Source organism: Lynx canadensis, chromosome D1, assembly GCF_007474595.2.
Source record: "Lynx canadensis isolate LIC74 chromosome D1, mLynCan4.pri.v2, whole genome shotgun sequence".
NCBI classification, from domain to species: domain Eukaryota; kingdom Metazoa; phylum Chordata; class Mammalia; order Carnivora; family Felidae; genus Lynx; species Lynx canadensis.
The window spans coordinates 73,782,828-73,806,371 of record NC_044312.2 but is presented as its reverse complement, the minus strand read 5'-3'; the positions used below and the strand labels follow the sequence as shown (position 1 = coordinate 73,806,371).

The 23,544-nt window shown below is 51.2% G+C and overlaps 2 protein-coding genes and 1 pseudogene across 3 annotated transcripts in view; 2 read left to right on the top strand and 1 right to left on the bottom strand.

The window, feature by feature from the left end:
• The window catches only part of OTOG (otogelin), a 90,378-nt gene extending 89,060 nt beyond the window's left edge, over positions 1–1,318 (bottom strand). The window contains exons 1-3 of the mRNA XM_032595077.1: positions 1,195–1,318; positions 708–777; positions 479–539 (exon numbers count right to left, since the gene is read on the bottom strand). Coding sequence (XP_032450968.1) covers positions 479–539; positions 708–777; positions 1,195–1,318 — 255 coding nt within the window. The remainder of the gene's footprint in view (positions 1–478; positions 540–707; positions 778–1,194) is intronic.
• Positions 1,319–4,104: 2,786 nt separating this feature from the next.
• The window catches only part of USH1C (USH1 protein network component harmonin), a 47,344-nt gene continuing 27,904 nt past the window's right edge, over positions 4,105–23,544 (top strand). For both annotated transcript variants that reach the window (XM_030333108.1, XM_032594838.1), the window contains exons 1-12: positions 4,105–4,200; positions 11,736–11,803; positions 13,214–13,357; positions 13,474–13,612; positions 18,211–18,319; positions 18,435–18,459; positions 18,665–18,722; positions 19,048–19,142; positions 20,730–20,814; positions 21,985–22,044; positions 22,213–22,269; positions 22,582–22,724. In XM_030333108.1, the coding sequence (XP_030188968.1) occupies positions 4,165–4,200; positions 11,736–11,803; positions 13,214–13,357; positions 13,474–13,612; positions 18,211–18,319; positions 18,435–18,459; positions 18,665–18,722; positions 19,048–19,142; positions 20,730–20,814; positions 21,985–22,044; positions 22,213–22,269; positions 22,582–22,724 (1,019 nt within the window). In that variant the 5' untranslated portion in view covers positions 4,105–4,164. The remainder of the gene's footprint in view (positions 4,201–11,735; positions 11,804–13,213; positions 13,358–13,473; positions 13,613–18,210; positions 18,320–18,434; positions 18,460–18,664; positions 18,723–19,047; positions 19,143–20,729; positions 20,815–21,984; positions 22,045–22,212; positions 22,270–22,581; positions 22,725–23,544) is intronic.
• Positions 16,900–17,252, top strand: LOC115525748 (annotated as a pseudogene).

Below are 23,544 nucleotides of genomic sequence, written 5' to 3'. Positions count from 1 at the left end.
CCTTCCTCACAAACCCCACCAAGTGGCCCGATTTTCGTCTCTCCTCTCTAGGTATCCTTGCTGGAGCATGGCTCAAGATATGGAGTGGGGCCTCTTACAGGGCTTTGTACTTTCCCAGACCAGGCAGGGTGGAGAGAACTCAACTTACCTAAACCCTCACCTTCTTGCTGTCACCCCAGGACGGGGGAGAGTTCAGCTATGTCCTGATTGCATCTTAGTGCCCTCCTCCGCAAACAAAACAAAACAAGACCAAAACCAAACTGAGCTGACTACAGGGTCCCAAGAGATTAGGAAAGTGGGAATAGAGCCATCTCGTAAATTTGCACACTTCAGACGTATACTAGGAACACTGTTTGTTTCCTTCCAAATAACTGCAGAGACAACCTTCCTGCAGCCTACAGAGCTCCCTGCCAGCCCCAGTCCCAGAGAGAAATAAGCCCCTGCCCAGTGAAGACCCCTTCCCCAGGCTTCCTCTTACCTGGCCTCCTATCACTGTTGTAGCATCCTCTATGGCAAGGGTCACCTCCCGAGAGCTGTGGCTAGATGAGAAACAAGTCTAACATGGGCGAGGGGATAGTAATGGGCCATACATCCCCACCACCTCCAAGCCTCCCCCCTACCATCTGTGCTAAAACCCTGGGGTCATCCATACTAGAAACAAAGATGGGAGCCGCGGATGCAGCAGCCACAGGCTTGCCCCTACTCACCTGGGATCCCGGTCAGGCTCGGGCTGCAGCACTGGATTGCCCTGGGCTGTGGGTGCTGTAGCGGCTGCGGCTGGGAAGGGGGATTGCTTTCCACTCAAGCCAGGGCTCTCTTTGTTGGGTCTCTCACCACCTATCCTCTCACCTGCTAGGAAGCCTCTTCTGCATCCCCCCATTCTCTCTCCCTACAGACTTCAATCCTTTCTCCCTCTCTCTGGCGACCTCTCTTACAATGGTCTCCTCCTTCTTTCCTCCTACTCTCTGTGCCCCAGTTCTCTCTAGCTCCCCACCTGGGGACTCTTCCATCCTACCTAACTTGGGACCCATTCCCCTGGCTGTCGCCGGCCTCTTTTTCCTTCCGCGCCCCCTCCGACCCTCTCCTTGGCCGTGGCCCTGCCCTCCCTCAAACCTCTTTTTCCTCCCTCTCTGAAACCTGCCCAGGCCGGTTTTCCTAAAGGTTCCCCCCGGCCCCTGGCCTCCCCTAGCCCACACCCTTTCTCACCGAGAGCCTGCACCCTCAGGGACGGGCCCGTCGGCTCACCCCAGGGCAGCGAGACGCAGGCAAGTAGCAGGCAGAGCGTGGGCGCGGGGCCGCGCGGGGCCGGGGCCCCCATAGGGGCGCAAGGGGACTGGGAAGCCTGAACACAGGATCCGGAGCTCGAGTGTCTGTCCCGGCGAACGCAGAGTCACATATCCACTCGGCAACCGCAGTCCCTCTCACTCTCTGGTCTGAAGGTTCCCCTGGCCCCTCCTCCCAGGCGCTGGGCTCCTCCCGGAGCTAGAGTGACAGGACTGCCCCGCTCATTACCATAATTTAGGCGCCAGATCTCAGCCCAGCCTTTGCCCCACATGACCTGTGGCTGCCCCTCCCCAGGGGAGGCTGGATTCAGATCACTAAGCCTTGAGTCCCCCGGTGGAGCAAGGAGATAGCAAGTGCAGCCCCCAACATCCCTTACCCTTCAAAGATCCCCAACTCAGAAACCTGGGTTTTGGAAAGCCCTTCCACCAGACACCCAAGATGCTTGTGTGAATCTGGTCTTCCACTCTCCTTTTACAGAAGCCCTGGGACATGCCGCTCGGTGGTCCGTTGTCAGTATCAGAATCAAACCTGCAGAATCCTAGCCTATGCTCCCACCACTCCCCATTACAACTTCCTGGCTCCCCAAGTCCCTACTCTACCTGTTCTGAGCACCTCTAGGGAATGAATCATGACTTAGTCCTCTGTATGTCCAGCACTAGTTCAGGCCCCAGCTCAGAAAATGTTGACTGAATGACAGAAGTGCCTCACACTCCCATATTATTGATCCCATCAAGGCCAGACTTTAACAACAACATACAAAAACAAACAAATAAAAACACTTTAATTTTGAACAAGATATACTCCCTCTAAAAGGAATTGTTTAACGTTGGAAATGTGGGCTTGGCAGCCTTGGGAACCTGTGTGTCACTCCCTTGGCTAGCTAAGTGTCGGAACACAAACCAGATGCAAGTCTTGCAGAAATTATGATGATAATGGTGGTGGTGGACTCAGTATATAAACTTGGGATGCATTCATTTATTCATCCATTGAACAAATTTGTTGAGCATCTATTTCTTACCACACCTTGTTCTGGGAATATAGTGGGAAATAAAGCACACATCCCCACAGAGAGTATTTGGAGCTGTAGGCATAGATGAGAAGAAGAGGAGGGAATCAAAGATGGAGCCTTAAGGAACCCTGGTTAGGGAATGGGTGAAGACAAAACTTGAAAAGGAACATTCACAGGAGAGGAGAGACAGGACTTAGTGCTGTCCTCAAAACCAAAAGATAAAGCATTTAAAGAAGGAGAGAGTCTGTGGGAGTGGTGGTCATGGAAAACGACTGAGGTGGCCAGTGGACTGCATTCCCCTTGTAAGGACATTTGCCACTTTGCCTGGATTCTATGAAATAACAGCCATATGACTTAGTTAACAGATGTAGAAAATCAACAAAGTAAGTTAGAAGAGAATATATTTTATGTGTCTTTCCTGGACCTTTGAAAATCCCACAAGTCTTCACCTTTTATCTCTGCCTTAACTAGTTAATACTAAGGTGAGAACATGGATAATATTTCAAGCTTCTTCTCCAGGAAGGATTTATATCCTGAAGTAGGCAATAATTTAGCTCAAATAAAAACAAGTCTGTTGACAAAGCTTCAGCCATTGGGGATAAGATGAAAAGGAGGGGGGTCTTTAGGTGTCCCTGAAGTTATGATTATAAGTGGTTCAGTATTTTGGGTTACTGTCCATCTCCCTGTCCCCTGCTCCCTGACATGGTGCACACAGATCAGGCTCCCACCATGGGTTAAATCCAGAAACAAGCTCCAAGATTAAAGGTACCACTCGCTCTCATTCACACCTATTTTTATCACCTCTTTCCTAATCCACTCTTTCTTCTCAGTTTGTCCCAGGCTTGGTTCATCATTGTCTTTGCACCCCAGCCCTAGACCTAGGAGTTGAGCGAACTTTGGCTGAATAAATCAAATGAATCAGATGGGGTCTGGGCCCTGGGTAAAGGTCAGCAGTAAATCAGGATGTCACTGCCAGGCCCTTCCATGCCTCAGTGAGCGTATGTGTGTGTGCGTGCGTGTGTGTGTGTGTGTGTGTGTGTGTGTGTGTGTGTGTTTGGAGTGAGGTTGGGCTAGGGATGTGGGATGGAAAGTTGGTTTGGGAGGGGCACTGCCACCCACTGGTTCAGGCCTCTGTGAGCCTCATAATACCCAGACTGAAGGGATTCACAGATCAAAGATTTCTTCCTAATGGGAATAAGCCCATGAAGGAGGCCTTATAGAATTACGCTGGAGGTGAGATGCCTGGCAGTGGGTGAAAGCCTCAGGAGTGCATGAATGTGCCTCTATTTGCGCATCCATTGATTATCCCTACCCACTGATGTGAGTCTCAGGACCTCCACAAAGAAGTAGTCTGACTCCCCACAAAAAAGTCTCAAACCTCCCAGGCCTCCTGAGATCCTCTCCCTCAACTGCTTGTGTTTGGGGGAGCACAAGGTCTCACTGGCAGTGAGTGACAGGGTTGAGATTCTGTCTAACTCCAGTTCTGCCTAACTCCAGATAATAAACAACAAAACAACGCACATTTGTTGAAGACTCACTAACTATCATGGTCTATTTAAACTCCCTACACCCGTGTAGATTTCATTGACCCCTCCAAGGGAAGGGCCAGCATCGAGTTCAATCACCGCCGCCACCACAACATACACACAGTCGGGGACATTTGCTCCGGAGGGCGTCGGTGGGAGGCGACGAGCTTCCGGACAGGTGTTCTGGACGGCCCAGCGGCCCCGCCCAGGCCCCGCCCCTCCGCGCCCAGGCCACGCCCCCACCGCTCCCAGGGCTGCCGGATCTCGTTGCGGCTCCTGCCGGCTTGGGGCCGCCAGGCATCCGAAGCAGCGAGTTGTGTGGCGACGCTGCGATCTGGCCCAGCCATGGACCGGAAGGTGGCTCGAGAGTTCCGGCACAAGGTCAGAGCTTTTTAGGGGCCCCTAAAGCGTCCAGGACTCCGGAGTCCTGGACAGGGTGAGTGGGGGATTGTCAGACCGAGTGCCACCCCTCCCTTTTCCAGCCCGGACTTAGAGCTGTGGATGCACTGGGACCTCTGAGAGTCGTTTGATTTCCAGCTGGGATCCCCAGTGAAATAAGGGAGGGGACACTAGGACTCCAGGTGTGGGAACCCATAAACCGATCTCCAGAAAGTGCCCTTTCTCCTTCTGCTCTCCAAGGGTGGGAACTTCTCTGGGGTTGGAATTCCTTCCAGCCTTGGCCTGAGGACAGGATGCTTCTCTGACATGCCCCATAGTCAGTCCCCCAGCTCCTAGTGCCCCAAGCTCAGGGCTGTTGGAGCATATGGAGAGGGTATGGGACAGTGTCTGAGAGGTGAGAATTGGTGGGAAGGAAAACTGGTCATCTCTCTCTGTCCTTTGACCTCAAAACATGAGTTAGAAGCACTTTAGGGAGCCTTTCCCCACTTCAGGGTGCCTTTCCCCACTTCAGGGCATATCTTAGAGCCTGAGAAGCAAGCCCCTGGCACTGACAAGGGGGCAGTGGGAGGAAGGGAGGAGGTACGGAGAGTCAGCCAGACTCTTCAGACGGAGCTATATCTCCCCTGGTGTGTCCCAGTAAGGGACATCAAGGATGGTTCAGGATTCTCAGGCCCTCACAGAAAGGGGCTGGATTTCGCCCAGGGTATTTCCAGAACTGTTTCCAGAGCTATGTGGGAGTTGCTGAGGTCCTGAGACCAGAGAGGACCATTGGAGGTAACACAGCAGACCTCCCCACTAAGACTTAGGATGCTTCGGAACCCAAGGGTGAAGCCAGGGGTATCTGGAGCCACCCACAGGCTTTGCCTGAGGGACAGGTGGCTCTGTGCCCTGAGGCCATCACAGAGCCCGATGGGGCAGTGTCTTTAGACCAGGCCAAACCTCTTCCCAGGCCTGAGGGAGGAGAGCTCAGGTAGGCAAAGTCAGGGTGCTTAACCCCTCTCTCCTCACAGAGAGGCCCAGGGAGCCAGAGGAGCCAGCCAATGTAGAGGCCACAGGAGCTAAGGGCCAGGGGGAATCATTCAGTTAGTAAATGTGTTTGGAGTACCCACTCAGTGCCAGACCTCATCTGTGCCCTCACATTGCTGGCTGCACAAGCGGGAGGCAGACCCTACATTAATAATTACCCATGACTGGGTGCCGAGTGTTGGGATCAAGGTTTGGTGGGAGTACGAAGGAGGAAGCTCACACTGGCAGAAGTCTCCTAAAAAAGAGGGCTTGGGTATTCTAAGGATGAGAGATAGCTGGAAATTCAGCAGGAGTTTGGGGCTGGCAACTAGCAAGGGGAGCATGAAACTGTTCACCAGTGCATCCTGTTGTGCAGAGACGGGAGGGGAGAAATTTCAGCCGCAGGGGACATTTGGTGAGTGTGGATTTCAGGCAACCCACTTCAAAGGAGCACAGCCTCTCATCCCCACCGCAAGGCTCAGGCTTGAATTTCAGTTTCCTGCCCCTGAGCAGAAAGTAATGTCAGGTCCTCTTTTGCCTATTCCCTATGGGTACTATCTTTGCCTCTCTTTCAAGAATTACCTATGGAGTCCCTGGTGTCTGACTTGCCCTGGAGTTAGCCCCTGTTTCTCTTCACCAGGGCCTGCAGGTTCCAAAGGACTTCGGGTCTTCGTGTTTCCATTGCCCTGCTCTTCCTCATCACAAGAGTCATTACCTATTTATGCCCTTGTGTGTGCAGGCGGGGCCGGCGCCATGTGGGCAAGGCCTACGCTGGACTTTGTGCCCTGCAGCCTCCAAGACGGCAGGAGCCTTCCCCTCCCAGGTTGAGATCATCTAGGAACTAGGGAGAGAGAACAAAGCAGCAGAGGATACAGATGGGGGCGCACAGCCATACTGGGTGAAATTTACAGCTTCTGTTGATTGTTTTCTAGGTGTCCCTTCCTTAGTGCTGTAGTGCAAATTTACCCCTTAGGAATGGTTTGTAATGGAAATCTTTATCTGTTGGGAGTAGCACTAAAAGTGGTATATTGTCATGGAAAGTGCTGTGTGGCCTTGAGCAAGTTATTAACCTCTCTGTGCTTCAGTTCTTTGATTTGTTAAATGAAGATAACAATAATATTTGCCTACTAAGGTTCTTGTGAGTGTTGGGTGAGATCTACACGGGTGTAGGGAGTTTAAATAGACTGTGATATTTAGTGAGTCCTCAACAAATGTCCATTGTTGTTGTCTACTATATGAAGTTGGGCAGAACTGGGGTCAAATCTCAACCCTGTCACTCACCGCCAGTGAGACCTTGGGCAAGCCATTTAATCTCACTGAGTTCTAGTTTCCTCGGCTATGAGATGAGGTTCACAGTGCTTACCACACTGGACAGTTAGGATTAAATAGGAATTCAAGCACTGGCTACTCTGGACCTGTGGTAACCATTTGGTCCATGGCCACCTGCAGATACCTGCAGAGCATCCTGTTGGATGAGCCAGCAGACTCCAGGCTATTGAGTAGAGTCCCTTTCTCTGGGCTTGTGCAGTTTCCCAAGGACATCAGCAGTACCTGCATGCCCTTCCCAGTCACCACCTTGGGCCAGGATACCAAGGAGAGGGAAGGGGATCATCAGAGACCAAGTAAGCCTCGTCCCCGGAGAACCAGATTTTCAAAAGAAGCCTGTCCTTCTGCTCACTGTGCCTGCATGTTGGAGGAACTTGGTTACTCATTTGCTCAAAAAGTTTTTATTGCCTGTTCAGTAATCATTCATTTATGGATATCTGTAGTGTACCCTGCTGAGGCCAGGCCCCTGGGGGCAGGAGGAAGGGGATCAATAAGAAGGTCAGAAAGGCCCCCTGCCTTCCAAAGTTTTACTAATCATTCATGCAGTAAACATTGACTGAGCTCCTAATATATGCCCAACATTACTCTAACCATTGAATAATAAAACAAAGTCCCTGGCTCCTTAGTACACTCTAGTGGGGAAGACAGACAGTTAACAAGTAAACCAATACAAGTATCATACAATGCAAAGTAGTGATACATGTCGTGGAAAAAATAAACTAGGATGAGAGGACAGAGAGCAACCAGTTGGTTGTCAGGAAGGCCTCTCTAAAAAGGTGATATTTGAACAGACATCTAGAAAGAAGGGAGGGAAGGAGCCATTCCAAGGAGTGGAAGAACTTGGAAGAATATTCCAAGAGGAGGGAACAGTAAAATACAAAGGCCCTGAAGCCCTTAGGAACAGCAGGGAGGGTGGTGTTTCTGAGAGGAATTACAGATTGAAGAGTAATGGGTGATGAATTAGAGTGGGGTGGGGGCCTGTAGACCAGGGTCAGGACTTCGGGTTTTGTCCTCAGAGTGATGAGAAGCCAGCAGGGGAGTGACACGACTGCCTTGCACCTTACACGAGGGATTGTTCTGAGTGCTGGTAGAGAGCAGACTGAAGGGGCCAGGCGTGGAAGGGGGACCCCAGTCAGGAGGCTCCTACAGCAGCCCAGGCCAGAGGTGGGGGCTTGGACTAGCATGAGGAGCAGTCAGACCCCGGACATGAGAAAAGGTAGACCCAGTGGGTTCTGGTGATGGGTGGCTGTGGGTGTGGAGAGGGAGGCATCAAAGGGGAGTCTACATTTTGGGAGGAGCAGGTTGGTGGGGACAAGATGGGAGGTGGTGGAAACCAAGAGTTCCATTTTGAATGTTGTAAGTTTGAGATGCCTGTTCAAGCATTAAGTAGAGAGGTGACAAAGAAGGCCAGGAGCTGTGGGAGTCTGAAGATGGGGGGAGAGGTCTGTGCTGGAGATAAGCTGCAGTGAGTCCTTGAGGAATAAATGGTAGCTCAACCTCTGAAACTGATGAGGTGACATAGGGACACAGTGAAGAGGAAAAGAAGACCCAGGACTGCACCAGGGCACCCCAACCTTTAGAGGAGAGGAAGAGAGGAAGGAACAGCAAGTGAGGTAGGAGAAGCAGGGGAAGAGGGCATGATCAGGTGTGCCAAGCACTGGGTCAAATGCCACCAACTAGGGGCGCCTGGGTGGTGCAGTGAGTTAAGCATTCAACTCTTGATCTCGGCTCAGGCCGTGATCTCATGGTTGATGAGTTTGAGCCTCGCACTGGACTCTGCACTGGTGGTGGGGGAGCCTGCTTGGGATTCTGTCTCTTCTTCTCTCTGCCCCTCCCCTGCTTGTTCTCTCTCTCTCTCTCTGTTTCTCTCAAAAGAAATAAATAAACTTAAAAAAATTTAAAAATGGAAACAAATGCCACCAACTAGCCAGCAAGACACAGGTGTCTTGAAAGGATGAAGAATAATAAAACAGGAACAAAATATACCCAGTAATACCCAGGGGTAGTGCTCTGAAGGCCTGGGGAGAAGTGTGGCTGGATCCATTCATTCCAGCAACATTTATGGAGTGCCCACAGCCTGCTAGCTGCTGAGAATATAGAATCTGTGTTCATTTACTTAGTTCTGGTCAACAAACACTTAGCACTTACTATTTGCCAGGTCCCGTGCCAGGCATTAACTCAATGAATAATAATAAAAAAAAATGATTAGGGTCTCAAAGAAGGATGAAATCCTATGAAATAGGTACTTTTATCCCCATTTTATGAGGAAACTGAAGCCCAGAGAAGTGCAGAGTCAGCTGGGGAAGGGGCTTGTTGGCCTCACCCTGCCACACTCCTCCCAGCCCCGTGTCTGGGCCACACACAGATTTGTGGGGAGACAGGAGAGTAAAGAGAGAATGTACAACACAGCTTGGTGAGTGCCGTGGCAGGGGTGGGAACTAAGTGGTGTCACGTGCGCAGAATGACAGCACAGGACTTGTGGGGGAGCATGAGGAGAGGTTTGACCAAGGAGAGCTGATGTTTGAGGCATCTTAAAGGTGGAGGAAGAGCTCACAGAGAGAAAATGCTGCTGGTACTAACACTGCTAAGAGCCAATGTTTCACACCGGCCACAGTTGAGGCAAGAAGCGTGTGGCTTATCCCAACGGTTTCCCAAATGGGAGACTAAAGAGAGCTTTACGAAGGATGGGCAGGGACGCATGAACCCACAAAGTGTGGTGACAGGGCCTGGGAGCAGCAGCAGGAACCCAGGTGCTCCTGAAGGGGCAAAGGAAGGGGAGAGCCATGGCTACAGGCAGAAGCTCAGAGCTGCTTGTAAGGTGATGTAGCAGAGAGTGTGAGCGGGGGAGTCAGAACCCCATTTTCTCTCTCCTCGGGCTCTCACACCAGCTGGGTGTCAGAGGGCAGGGAGCCCAGGCAAAACGTCCTGGGACACAGGGCAGTGTGGAGAAGGCTGCAGAGTGGGTCTGGAGACAGAAAGGAAGAGACTCAGCACATGTTTCAGAGTCCTCAAGATTCGGGAGCCCTGGGCACTGTTCTAAATACTTTGTGTATATTCGCTTATTTAGTCCCCACAACAGCCTGAGAAGGGCAGATGTTCGTTGAGTGGAACAACATGCATTATTTAATTTGCTCTTGCTCTCTTTCTCGGTCTTTGGCAGGGTGCACACGTGGAGTTGTATTTGCATGAGCTGAATGTTGTTTGCTTTCCCTGTGCAGCTCTCCTGAAGGGCCAGTCCATATGGAGGAATGCTGAGAGATGAGGCTGGAAAGGGCCCAAGGCTAAACGCAGAATTTGCCTCAAGGGCCCTAGACAGGGGGCCTGAGCCCCCCTTCCCCCTACCATACAGACAGATAGCAAAGAGTTAGTTGAGGATCAGCCAGGGAATGCTGATGCAGGATGGAGGAGACCAGAGATAGGTGGGCCGGGAAGGAGGGATTGATGTGATAAAGTATTTGTAGATGCTGGGCTCCTTTGGGGTTTCTGTGCCCATGTCAAGAGAGATCCAAGAAAAGGAAAAGATTTTTAAATCTAATTAGAAAAAGACGCAGTGTCTTGCACACAGTAGGTGCTCAGTAAATGTCTGTTAGACGAATGCATACAAAAAGTTGTATCCGGTAAGTGGATACTATGTGGTGGTCAGAAACAAAGCAAAGGTTTTAGAGCCAGCCGGCATACGTTGGAGTCTCAGCTCTGCTCCTTCTTGGAGCCTATATTTTCTCATCTCGCAAAGGGGGATGATAGTATCCATGCATGTCAGAGGTTTGTTGGGAGGTTAAGAGAATTTATGTAAAGTTCCTAGGCATGGTTGGCAGTCAGTAAGCAGAGTATGGCCTGAATGAGAGAACAAGGAGCAGTCCAAGGGCCGAATTCAAGGAGCCCCTGCTCCAGGGCACTTTGTGCCAATGTCCTAATACCCTGCGCTCAGTGGAAAGCACCTGGCATGCAGTAGATCCTCGACAGCACTGTGCCATGCAGAGGTGTGCAGTGCCCAGAGGTGTCTACTGAATGATGAATGCACTCCAGTTGCTCTGGTCTAGCGCCTTCCTTCTATCCTCTTGGTCAGCCCTGGGCCACCGCCTTCCCATCACTCCTCAGCACACATCTGCCACAGCCTCCTGGCTCTATCCCTCTTAGCTCAGTTCCAGCTCATCACAAAAGAGTAGGTCACAAACTGGTGCAAGATGGACTGTCCTGCCTCCTCCCACCTGAACCCTGCCTTCATTTAAGGGGAATCCAAGTCTCCTCTTGTAGAGTCTTTCCTGACCATGCACAGTTCAGAGCCTCCTGACCCGCCTCCCAGCTGGAAGCTGTTCTTGCCCTCTTATTCAGTCTTGGGCTAAAGAGAGAGTCAAGGATACAGCGTGTAGAGATTCACCTGAACTGTTCCAGGGAGTGGAATCTGGGGCTTCTACCCACCAGTTCCCCTGGGATTGAGGTGCTAATGAAACAGCTCCTGACCCTGACCTTGGAGTCCCAGCCATTGACGTCAGCAAAGTTGAAATGATGTAACTTGACTCTCCCCCTGGAGGGGGAGGGGAGGTGAGGGACTGAAGGGATGTGGAGAGGTGAAGGAGTAGCCAGGAGGCTGACTAGTGGACAGACGGCAGGGCTAGCCCAGCCTAGGCCAGGACAGGACAAGGCAAAGTTGCCCCTGGCATTGGTGACAGAGAAGAACGGTAGGGTCCTTCCAGCGGGTAGGATGTGCTATCTGAGCGAGTGGCCCAAATCCTTTCTGAAAGCAGTTATCCGGCACTACAGTCACCATCAGGTAAGACACTGGGCTTCTTCCAGACCAGGGATCTGACACTGGCATTGCCACTCTGGACTCTGGTGACATATCCATGGGGTGAGCGGTAACACTGCTGTCATGGGAGTGCATCACGGTCACGTGGAGGTTCATGTGTGTGCATATGAGTGTGTGTACCGTGTGTACCTGCCTGGGGATGAGGTTCAGCCTGGCCACATCTGGATGTGCAGAGGTACTCCTGTGGCCACTTTGGGGTGATCTGCATGCATCTGATGTGTTACGGTCAGAGGGCCAGCCTGGCCCCTGGCTGCCCTCCTCTCACAGCCCCAGCCCTGTGGAGGTGCTGAGGAGGCCCTTGGCAGTGGCCTCCCCCTCCCCGGGGTCTGCTATGGGAGTGCTGGGCCTGGGGTTATAATTCTGCCCTTGGGTTTTCTAGGTGGATTTTCTGATTGAAAATGATGCAGAGAAGGACTATCTGTATGATGTGCTGCGGATGTATCACCAGTAAGTGTGCTGGGTCCAGCTCCCATGGACCACCCCGGGGTACCTCTGTCTCTAGAGAGCCCTGGGATGGCTTGTTCTGAGAAAGGAGGACCTCCCCCTCCCATCCTTGGGAGCTCTGGGAGGGGGACAGATGCTCAGTGCTCCTGGGAATCAAATGGACACACCATTCACTTGCCTTAGCAAATGTTTACACAAATACTCTGTGCATGGCTCTGTGCTAGGAGCTGAGGGCACATGAGTGAACAAGACAGACTGGTCGCTGCCCTCAGTTTGCTCACAATCCAATGGATGAGGCTATCAAGTAGCCAGAAAGGTTCAACAGAATGTAAGTGCTGAGATAGAACAAGAAATGCCAGCTGCCCCCAGCTACACATCAGATGTCACTTGTTTATTCATCCAGCATACATTTGTAAGCTCCTACCACTTGCTGGGTACCAGGCAGAATCTGGAAATGAAAAAGATCTAGTTTCTTTCTTTAAGTAACTCGTGACTCAGTGGGGGGAGTATACAGACACTACAACCACAAAGAACTCCAATATAAGTCACAGCAGAATAACTGCTAAGGTGAAGTGAAAGCAGGGTGAAGAAAGGAGCTTTTGCTTCTAATCATGGCAGGGAGGACCGGGACAGCTTGAGCTAGGTTTTGAAGGGTAAGAAGGATTTTGATAGGTGGAAATATCAGAGAAGGACATTCCAGGACAAGGGATCAATATGAGCACAGGTGCAGAGACATGAAAGCACAGGGAAGTGACAGGTAATCTGGGGGAGTAGAACCCAGGGCACACAGAGGCCATGAACAGCCACAAGCCTGGAGTAGCTCCACGGAGACAGGCCGTGGAGGCCCTGAGTCCTTCAAGGAGAGTGGATGATGTCCTCTGGGCAGTGGGGAGCCATTGAAGGGTTTTGAGAAGGAGAGTGACTTATATTTAGAAAACATTAGGTGAGAGTGAGCAGGTCGGCTGACAGCTAGAGAGGAGCAGGCCAGAGATGCTGAGGATCTGAACGGTGTGAAGAGGAGTCATGTGAGAGATACCGTGAGGGCAGGCTTTATAGAGCTTAGCTGCAGATCAGAAGTGGGGTGTGAGAAGGGTCACCAGCATTTCGCACGAAGCTTCCTGGCTGGGAAGATCCTGGGCTTCAGAATTAGGCAGAGCTGAGTCTGAATCCTGGCTTAGAGTTCATCTGTGAGGATGGGTTAATGATCCCTACCCCACCCCTGTCCTTGTGACATTTAACATGAAAGAACAAAGCTCTTCTGAGGCAGCTGGCCCAGAGTTAGGGACTCTGGAATTTTCAGGAGCGTTCTCCCGATTTCCAAGGCTTGGACCCAGTGGGTGGGGACCCTCTGGGAATCCTTGGATGTCACCCAGGCCATGGGTGAGGCTCCAGGCATCCCCCGTGTCTCCGCAGAACCATGGATGTGGTCGTGCTTGTGGGAGACCTGAAGCTGGTCATCAATGAGCCTAGCCGCCTGCCGCTGTTTGACGCCATCAGGCCCCTGATCCCACTGAAGCACCAGGTGGAATACGACCAGCTGACCCCCCGGCGTTCCAGGTATGGAGGGAGCTTCCAGGACAGAGGCAGGGGTGGGAAGGGTCACGTGGGATGGACAGGGTCACTCGCTAGTGGATGGGGCAGCGCCAAGCCATCACTGACCTCTCCTATGGCAGGAAGCTGAAGGAGGTGCGTCTGGACCGTCTGCACCCTGAAGGCCTCGGCCTCAGTGTTCGTGGGGGCCTCGAGTTCGGCTGTGGGCTCTTCATCTCCCACCTCATCAAAGGGGGTCAGGCTGACAGTGTCGGCCTCCAGGTGAGTGAGCAGAGTTCAGGGGAATGGAGGGTCAGGGCCTCAGGCTTCCTGTCTCCCCTCTGAACATGGTCGCCTCACCTTTCTGAGACTTTAGGGGAGGAAAGTCTTCTTTGGACTGACACATCCTGACAGATTTTCCTCAGGCCCATAGACATCAGGCTGCAGGCAATTGCCAGTTTTCTTCGGTCAAGCTGGGAACCTGGATACTGCCCTTCACCACCCACCCCACTTCCCAAAGGAAGAGCATAGTTATGTCCTAACACCTGAAGCTTCAGACGTGTAGCCTTTTACTGGAAGGGTAAAGGAAATCCCAGTGTAGTACGGTGCTTAAGAGCATAGACCCTAGAAAGCCAGACAGTCCTGGCTTTGCTATTCATTGGCAATGGAAATATGATGAAATTACTTAACCCCATGTCTCAGTTTTGTTATCTGTAAAATGGGGATAATAATAATAATACTCCCTACCTCATCAGGTTGTCGTGATACAAACAGTCACAGCCCATAAGTGTCAGAGTCAGGATTTGAAACCAGGTCTCGTGTCTGCCAAGCCCAGGGATCTCTCTTCGGCACCCCAGGTGCCTCTCCCTTGGGGTCCCACACCTCAGTGATCTCAGTGTCCGAGCAGAGATGGGCCGACCTCCAGGTCTCACTCCTGCTGGAGCACAGAGCTGTGTTTTGTGTGTCCGCATCGAAGAGGCCCTCCCACTGCCTCCCAAAGCTGCCAGCATGTTTGTTATCAGGCTGCCAAGACAGGGGCTTCAGGGGTCTCCAAGACTTATGGTACAAGGCCCCATGGAGAGGGAGGTGGAAAGTGGGAGCTGACAGACATTGCTTTGTTCTAAATCCCTGTCTCACGGCTCGCCGGTGGCGGCTGAAATTTCAGCCACTTCATTACTCCGCTCCTGTGGGGCACATTTTCCAGCCCAGAAACACAGCCAGAGAAAAAACATAATGAGCTCCTCTCTTGGCATCGACTGAGGCCCTCTTTTTTTCCAGGGTGAGCTTTCCTCTTAGGACAAGCATTTCTCAACGATGCTTCCATGACTGGGGACATCAGGGCATTTTAATGAAACTTAGAGTTTTACCTTCCCACCTGTTTCTCAGGCTTATGAATTATCTTCTCTTTCTTGGGCTGACAGGCTCATCTGTCCTTTGTGCTGCTGTCCCTCAGATCGTCATTTCATTGTGGGCCTTGCACAAAGGGCCTTTTGCAGGGCTCCACGCTGGAGCAGGAGAGAGAGGAAAGCTGATATCGCAGCCTGTGTGGGAATCATTCTGACTGGGGTCCTAAGCAGGTTCCTTTTTGGAACAAGAGAGGGAGCCTCACTCAGAGGAGCTTGGGGAAAACGTTCACATCCATTCACCTGTCTGGGGTTCATGTTTCTGGGAAGATCTCATGCCTGAGATCTGAGGACAGGAGAAGATTCTGGAAGGCAGGGGAGGGGCATGTCCAGACTGGCTGGACTGAAGGCCCTGCTGATTTGACCTGTGAGGCTGGTCCCCAGGTGGGGAACTTGGACCCATTAATGGGACTCAGCCCTGGGACTCCCATCTCTCCATTCTTGTCCACCTATTGGACATATTTTAATTAATTTATTTTTTAAGTTTACTTATTTATTTTGAGACAGAGAGAGAACAAGCAGGGGAGGGGCAGAGAGAGAGAGGGAGAGATGCAGGCCTTGAACTCACAAACTGAGATCATGACCTGAGCTGAAACTGAGAGTCAACGCTTAACCAGTTGAGCCTCCCGGGCGCCCCATATTTTAGAGTCTTTCGTCAAATGTATCCTGTCTGAACCTATGTCCTCTGCCCTGCACAGGGCAGCCTCTGCTGCACAACATGCTGTATAATCCAGGGCTAGAGAATGATTCTGTGTGCCTTAGTTGTCCCAGCTGTAAAATGGACAGAGCAATCTCTGCCTTTCCTATGGGACTTGAGATCATCTGTGACAGGTGGCAAGAATCCAGAGAGGACAGGATGCAGGGAACTGCAGTCAGGCTTGGCCAGGTGCCCTTCCTCCCTGCTTCCAAATGCCCAAGAGACAATGCTTGTTGTCTGTGTGGGAAACCTGACTTCAAATCCCAGGAACACTTTTTACCCACCAGCTGACCTTGAGCAAATCCCTTTATTTCTCTGATCTGATTAACGGAAACACAGAGTCATTATAATAAGTGGGTGCAAAGAACTAGACCAGCTGCTCTCCTCACATGAGATGTCCCCAGAAATCTAGAGAGTTCTTTAGCAAGCCTCTCCCTGTGACACCTTTTCAAGCCCCTTGCCACTCTTGTCAGGCCCCTGTGAACATTGGGGTCTGTGTTGAGATGTGGAAGGGAAGCATTCAGGTGGCAATATTGAGAAGCAACTCTGTAATGATGTTGTAGAGGGTGGAAGTTGGCCTAGCGAACCCCTCACAGGCTGTGGGCCCGCCCAGCTCCCAGACCCCACAGAGTCAACTGTGTCTCCCACATATACCAACAAGTCCCCAAAGGGACAGCACATGTGGTGTGAGTTAAGCTGTCAGCTGACTTGGCTGGCCTCAGGCTAGAAAGGGGCATCCAGGATCCAGTCCGTGTTTTGCAGCTAATGGCTGTGTGACCTTAGACAAAACATCACCTCCCTGCCTTGATTTCATGTGATGTCTAAGGGTCCTTCCAGCCCCACAGTTATTTTTTTTTTAAACGTTTATTTATTTTTGAGAGGGAGAGACAGGGGATGAGCAGAGAGAGGGAGATATAGAATCTGAAGCAGGCTCCAGGCTCTGAGCTGTCAGCACAGAGCCTGACAACAGGGCTTTGAACCCACGAACCATGAGATCATGGCCTGAGCCAAAGTTGGGCGTTTAACTGACTAAGTCACCGAGGTGCCTCCAGCCCCGCAGTTGTTAAGTGAGGAGCTTCAGGACTGACCCCCAGAGCCAAAGTGCTTAGAGGGGCCCACAGCAGTGGTCTAGCAGGGGATGAGCTCACCACAGATCTGTATCCAAAGGCTGTCCCTGCAGGCCTGTGAGCCCCTGTCTCTCCCAATCAAATGAGGCCCAAAGTCCTGCGAACAGGGCAAGAATATTTAGGGCTCAGGCCCAACTAATGGTAACAGTTGTGACCATTGATTGATTACTGTCCAATGTGCCAGGTGCTGGCAGGCTTTACATGGACCTGCTTACTTAATTCTCACAGCTGCCTGGGCATCTCCCCATTTTACAGATGAGAAAAACTAAGGTTCAGAAAGTTCAAGAGACTTGCCCAAGGTCCTGTTTCCTCTTCCGAGGACAATGTTCACGGGCATTCTGAATGGTCTAGCGTTTGACATACCATCATAGGCTGTCCTACAAAACAGCCTCTGATGAAACAAGCTGTCCCGAACCTCTGGCAATAGAATCATTTACCTTTAGACCAAGAAGGTTGGGAAGGCACCAGACTCCACATGTGGCATGTGCCCAGGCCAGCTTCAAGGAGCTCGTGCTGTGATGCCTACAGTTCTTCCGAGGTTGCCTAAAGTGGAAAAACATGTCAGCAGGGCCTGTGGTGGTTCCCTGTGTGCTAAGTGTGTTCATGACAGGATCAAGCGTGCTTTCCTTATTAAAGAGGAGAAAATCGTCATGAAAGTGTTGAAAGCGCAAACATAGAGTCAGAAAGCTAAATAAAAAAATGAAGATTTTCTTTGAGTAATAAAAATATTTAAAAAGAGAGAGAGAGGGAGACTTACCCAAGGTTGTGCAGCTAATAAGAATAGAAGAAGCGGGGGGGTTGGGGGGCACCTGGGTGGCTCAGTGGATTAAGTATCTCGCTCTTGATCTCAGCTCAGGTCTTGATCTCAGGGTCGTGAGTTCAAGCCCTGGATCGGGGTCCGCACTGGGCATGAAGCCTACTTAAAAAAATAATAATAATGATAATGGAAGCAGAAAAAAAACAAAATGGAAGCAGGAGTTTGAATCCAGGACATCTGATGCCAAAGCCTTGTGTTTATTCACTCTTCTTTGCTTACTCCAAGTGGGAATTCAGAGGTCAGGGCTGTGGCAGAGTTAAAATGCCCATTAAGCTTCCATAGAGTGGAAAGAAAGATATTGTGTGTGTGTGTCAGTGATGTGAACTTGGGTCAGGAATCATGGAAGTTCCCCACCCCAACTCCGTTATGGTGTTATAGTGATTAACAAAGACAGGAGAACCTACTCTGTGGGCGGGGTGGGACAAAGGCCAAGGAAGAACTGCCTGAATCTAGGTGAAGGTTGCCCTTTGCACGCGTTATAGAACCTGATGGTGACCCAGTGGGGCAAAGGGACCCTGGAGGGAGGATATAGGGTCCTGAGTTCTAGTCCCAGCTCTGCTACCCATTCTCTGTGCCTCTCACACCCGCTCCATATAGGTTCCCCCATCTGTAAAATGCATCAGAAAGACTGCTTAGAAATGTCACTATCCTGGGACCCCTCAAGCTGATGGAGAGTGGGTTGGTTATAACAAGGTACTAGGGTACATACCGAGGTTTCTTCTGAGGGAAGGCACGTCATCGTCCCCTTTCCCGGAGAGCAGGCCCAGAGCATCTAGTGGCAAGCCTGCCCAGCTGCCTTCTCAACCTGGTGCTCATTCCCTCTGTCTGCGGCCAAGGTAGGGGATGAGATCGTCCGAATCAACGGATATTCCATCTCCTCCTGCACCCATGAGGAAGTCATCAACCTCATCCGCACCAAGAAGACCGTGTCCATCAAAGTGAGACGTGAGTGAGGCCAGACGACCAGGGGTACTGATGGAGGGGTGGGGTGGGATGGGGTAGGCGGTGGGATCCCTAGCTCCTGGGGCACCGTCCTAACCCCTGTGCCATTCTCCCACAGACATTGGCCTGATTCCCGTGAAGAGGTGAGCAGGACCTTCCTCTGCAGACAGACTCTTCCCTGTGGGCTCAGGGTCCTGGGATAGGCATTGGGGTCTGGCTTCCACCAAACCAGTACTGCTCCTGGGCCAGAAGTGGCTGGAGGCTCCAGATGGGCAGATCTGGATTTGGAGCCTGGTTCCTCAAACATCTCTCTCTAATGACTGCCCTTTTACATCCCCGTCCCACTAGCTCTCCTGATGAACCCCTCAAATGGCAGTATGTGGATCAGTTTGTGTCAGAATCTGAGGTAAGGGCCAGGACCACCTGTGATGGGGTCTGGAGAGGGTTGTCTTCAAGGAGGGGCAGCAGGTCCCAAAGGGAGGGCTTGCCCCAGAGATGTGCCTTCAGGGGCTTTAGACAGGCTCCCAAGACATCCAGAGACATCCAGAATGTCCCTGAGGCCCCCAGGGCATCCAGCCAGGCCCAGCTGGGGCAGACATACCCCCTAGGAACATAATGGCAAGCCGTCTTATATGAAGACAGCAGTACTTGCTCTAAAGGACTTTATGAAATCAAGAGACCACTTGCACACATGTGGACACCCAGTGACCCTTATCCCATCCTTCCTCCAGGGTGGGCGGAGCAGCCTGGGCTTCCCCGGCAGTCGGGAAAACAAGGAGAAGAAGGTCTTCATCAGTCTGGTAGGATCCCGGGGCCTTGGCTGCAGGTGGGTGTCAGTCATGCCCTGGGGCTCTCTCATGGCCAGTAGACCCCAGGAGACCCCTAACACTTCTCCCCTTTCTCACTGCTGCTTCTGAGGAGATGACACTTCTCAGTGTCTGATTTCCTCTCTGGGCTTCACAACAGCCCTATACAGCCAGAGGGACAGCTCTGACAGGCCCATTTTATAGATGAGGAAACTGAGGCCCACAGGCAGAGCCGTGTTCCGTTGGTGGGCTCTTGAGTCACTGCAAAAGGGGCCCGTCTAGCTGGCCATCTCTGTTACAGTTCCCTTGTCATTTATTACTTTGTGGGGTTCCTTAAGTGGCAGCCAGGGAATTGCAAACAGGCATCAGGCCACCTGAGGTGGTCTTATTACACACACAGGTGCTACACTTATAGATCTAGGTTCCAGCCCCTGCTCTCCACCTGTGAGCTCTAGAACCTTGGACTGGTCACTTAACGAGTCTGAGCCTAGTTTCCCCCTCTATAAACTGGGAATGATGATCCCCCATACCAGCTGTTTGAGCAAGAATGAGATGTAGAGATAAAGTACCAGCTTAGTGCCTAGTAGGTAGTAAGCAGTTGGTAAACATTAGCTATTATTATTTAACTTTTTCATATTGTTTCTACTCATTCACATTTATTCAATGCTTTTCTGCCAAGCATAGGTGCTAAAAAGTCCCTCCTTCCCAACCACTAAATACTTACAGTGTAGAGTTGCAAGGGCCCTAAAGAAGCTCCTTTCTGCATCAGAGATGGCAAATAGGTCTCCCGTCCTGTGCTATTTTTCATCAATTAGTGGTGGCTGCCTGGAGTCCTATAGCTGACCCCTTTTTGAGTCCCCCCAAATTTAACTACTAATAACCTACTGTTGACTGGAAGCCTTACCGATAACATAAACAGTTGCTTAACCCATAGTTTGTGTTTTATATACTATATCTGTATTATTACGACAAAGTAAGCTAGGGGAAAGAAACTATTGTTAAGAAAACCATAAGGAAGAGAAAATGCATTTACAGGGTTGTACTATGAGAAATCCACATACAAGTGGACCCATGCAGTTCAAAGTCATGTTGTTCAAGGGCCAGCTGTGTTTTGAAAAGACCTCTAAGGCACCAAATCTAGGTTTGGTGGAAAAGAGTGCTATGATCAGTTCGTGATGTCTACCACAGAAGTGAGAGGGGAAAATAACAGTACGAATGCCATCCTTGGTGTAGGTATCTTAGGAGCGCTGAGGAGGGAGCAACTATTTTAGGCTTGGGATAGAACAAGGAGTTTGGTGAAAACCTTGTAGAGGAGATAGCATTTGAATCTTAAGGAATGGAAAGAAAGAAGAAACAGCATATGCCATATATTGGGTGAGGGGTTGGGTAGCGGGAAATTACAAATATTTTTTTTACGGCTGTTGCCGCAGGGAAATGAGGCTGGACAGGTAAACGATGGAGCCCCATGGGTACTGAGCCTCATGGGTGACCTGGATCCTGAGGGGCCAGCGTACGGGACACACAGGCAGAGGGACCAGGACATTGAGAATGAGCAGCACTGCCAGGGATGAGCAGAGCCTCACCCATATTTCCCATCTCTCCCACAGCATTTCCAGTGGGCCCATCCAGAAACCTGGCATCTTTATCAGCAACGTGAAGCCTGGTTCCCTGTCTGCTGAGGTGGGGCTGGAGGTGAGTGACCGACACTGGGATGCCCCAGAGGGGTACAGGGTCAGACGATGACCCTGGTCATCACGTTAGTGATGGAGGTGCAGGCCTTTCCACACAGCCCTCTCCCAACAGCCGCTGGCTGATGATTCCTCCCCATCCGCCAAGTGAAGGCTTCACGTTTCACCTTTCTACAGTCTTCTCTGGCTCTGAGAGCCTTTGGTCTTGACCTTGGGGATGTAGTAATAGTAAAGAATTGACATTCGTTGAGTGTTTACAGGGTAGGACTTTCTTCTAAGCCCTTTAAAATGTATAAGAACTCTGAGAATTAGGTACTGTCATTTTACAGATGGAGAAACTGAGACCTGGAGAAAGTGTATGATTTTTCTAAGATCATGTACCTAGTGTAATAGGGCTGGGATTCAAACCTAGTAGTCTGGTGCCAGAGCCAGAACTCTTTTTTTTTTTTAAGTTTATTTATTTATTTTTGAGAGAGAGAGCGCATGCACACACAAGCATGGGTGGGGCAGAGAGAGAGGGAGACAGAGAATCTCAAGCAGGCTTCGTGGTGTCAGTGCAGAGCCCGACGCGGGGCTCAGACTCATGAGCCATGAGATCACGACCTAAGCCGAAATCAAGAGTCAGATGCTTAACCAACTGAGCCACCCAGGTGCCCCCAGAACTCTTAATCTCTACTTTTGACAAGTTACTTCCTTTTTCTGCACTTCAGTTTCCTCTCCTGAAAAATGGGGGCAATAGTCTTCCTTCTAGGGTCATTGTGTGGATTAAATGAATTAGTACATATGCTTCCAACTGTGCCTGGCACATAGTAAGGGATTGATGAGTGCTAGCTATTATACAAAATATTATTATGGCTCAATAAGGCCTCTGCTATATGAGAAACCCAAGGCTCCTATGTCTACAAACTGAGTTTTTAAAGCAAATACAAATTAAGCCAAAGGAATGAACCTCTAATGGGATAATATTTGACAGCCGATAAAGGAAATATAAAGTGTAGGCACCCTGGGAGGATACCATTAGAGCTTTCTAACTGCTCTATTCATGAGGAAGAGCTGAGGTGCAGCCACTGGAAGACCCAATATGTGACTCTGGCCCCCGGGGGAAACCCTTCCTTCAGCCGAGTAGGTTTACAGATAGTGGAGACACACTGAACCCTCTCCATTTCTCCTCCAGACAGGGGACCAGATTGTCGAAGTCAATGGCATCGACTTCTCCAACCTGGACCACAAGGAGGTGAGATGCGGGGTCTCCACCTGCTGGCCATTATCATGTCTGCCCTTCACTTCCCATGCCCTGCCCCCCAACCCTGCCATGGGGTCTGAGACCTTCTGTGATGTCTAGAGGCCTTGACTGCTCTGGGCTGTCAGGCTTCAGACAAGGTCTGTCTGCTTGTCCCCCCAGGCCGTCAACGTGCTGAAGAGTAGCCGCAGCCTGACCATCTCCATTGTAGCTGGAGCTGTAAGTCCAGAACGACCTGGTAGGGCCCCCATAACCCCTGACTTCCAACCCCGGCCATTCATACCCCTGATCTCTGGCACACACTCCTGGGAAGGGCCAGAGGGTCTCCTTTCCTGAAGCTCTGACAGAGCAGAGGGAGAGATCTCTGCCTAGCGGGGAGAAGCTTGCTCAGAGACAATAGGAGCCACAGTGCCTGACACGGGGCGCCATGCTGATAAGAGGACAACCTGCATCTTGGTCCCCAGGGCTGTGGCAGTGGCTGGCCGGGTTCCCTGAGAGACTGAGCAAGAGGTCTCTTTTCACTCCCCTGAGGGCCGAGAGCTGTTCCTGACAGACCGGGAGCGGCTGGAGGAGGCACGGCAGCGCGAGCTACAGCGGCAGGAGCTTCTCATGCAGAAGCGGCTGGCAATGGAGTCCAACAAGATCCTCCAGGAGCAGCAGGAGATGGAACGACAGTGAGTGTGGCCAGCCAGGGTGCCCCCTCCCTCTCCTCCCTGCCCACCGTGTCCTGGGCCAGCTTCATCCTGCCCCCCTGAGGCCTGTCCTCAGACCAGATGGGTTCAGTGGTGGTCAGTGTATCCATCCCTTGCCTCCGGACCACCAAGCTCTCCCCTTCTAGTTGAGGAGAGCCCTTGACTTCCAAAACCCAGAAGTATGGAAAATGAGGATGCTACCAGGAGTAGCTAATGTTTGTTGAGTATCAGTCATGTGGCCGGCATTGAATCAGGACCTTGTTTATGTCTTGCTTAATTTAATTCCCACAATAGCTCTGGAAGATAGATGGTATTGACCCATTTTACAGGTGAGGAGGCTGAGAGGTCTTAGCTCAGGGAGGTTAAGCCACTTGTGAACAAAGTCACATGTGGCCAAGCTGGGATTCACACCTGTCTGTGGTAATAAGGCTCACCCATCCTAAGGTTGGTTGAGATGATGGACTGAGACAATAAATGTGGTGAGCAATTCACAAATAAAAAGCTACTGTCAAAATCCAAATCCAGATACATTCTAGGAGTGTAAAAACAATTTGGAAAAGGAAGGTGGACAGGATCTTTCCCTCTTCCCCATCACAGAATTAGCCTGGAGAATCAGCCCTGGTGGTACCTCTGCCCATTGCCCTGGCCTTGGCCAGTGGCCCCGGCTACATGTTGCCTGGGGCCCTCCTCCCAGAGGACCTGACTCCAGCAAGGCCCTGCCTACTGTCAGTCACTTTATCTAAGTGTTTGAAGGTAGACACATAGAGTGTGGCCTGCGTCGATCCGCCTCCCATCCCTGGCA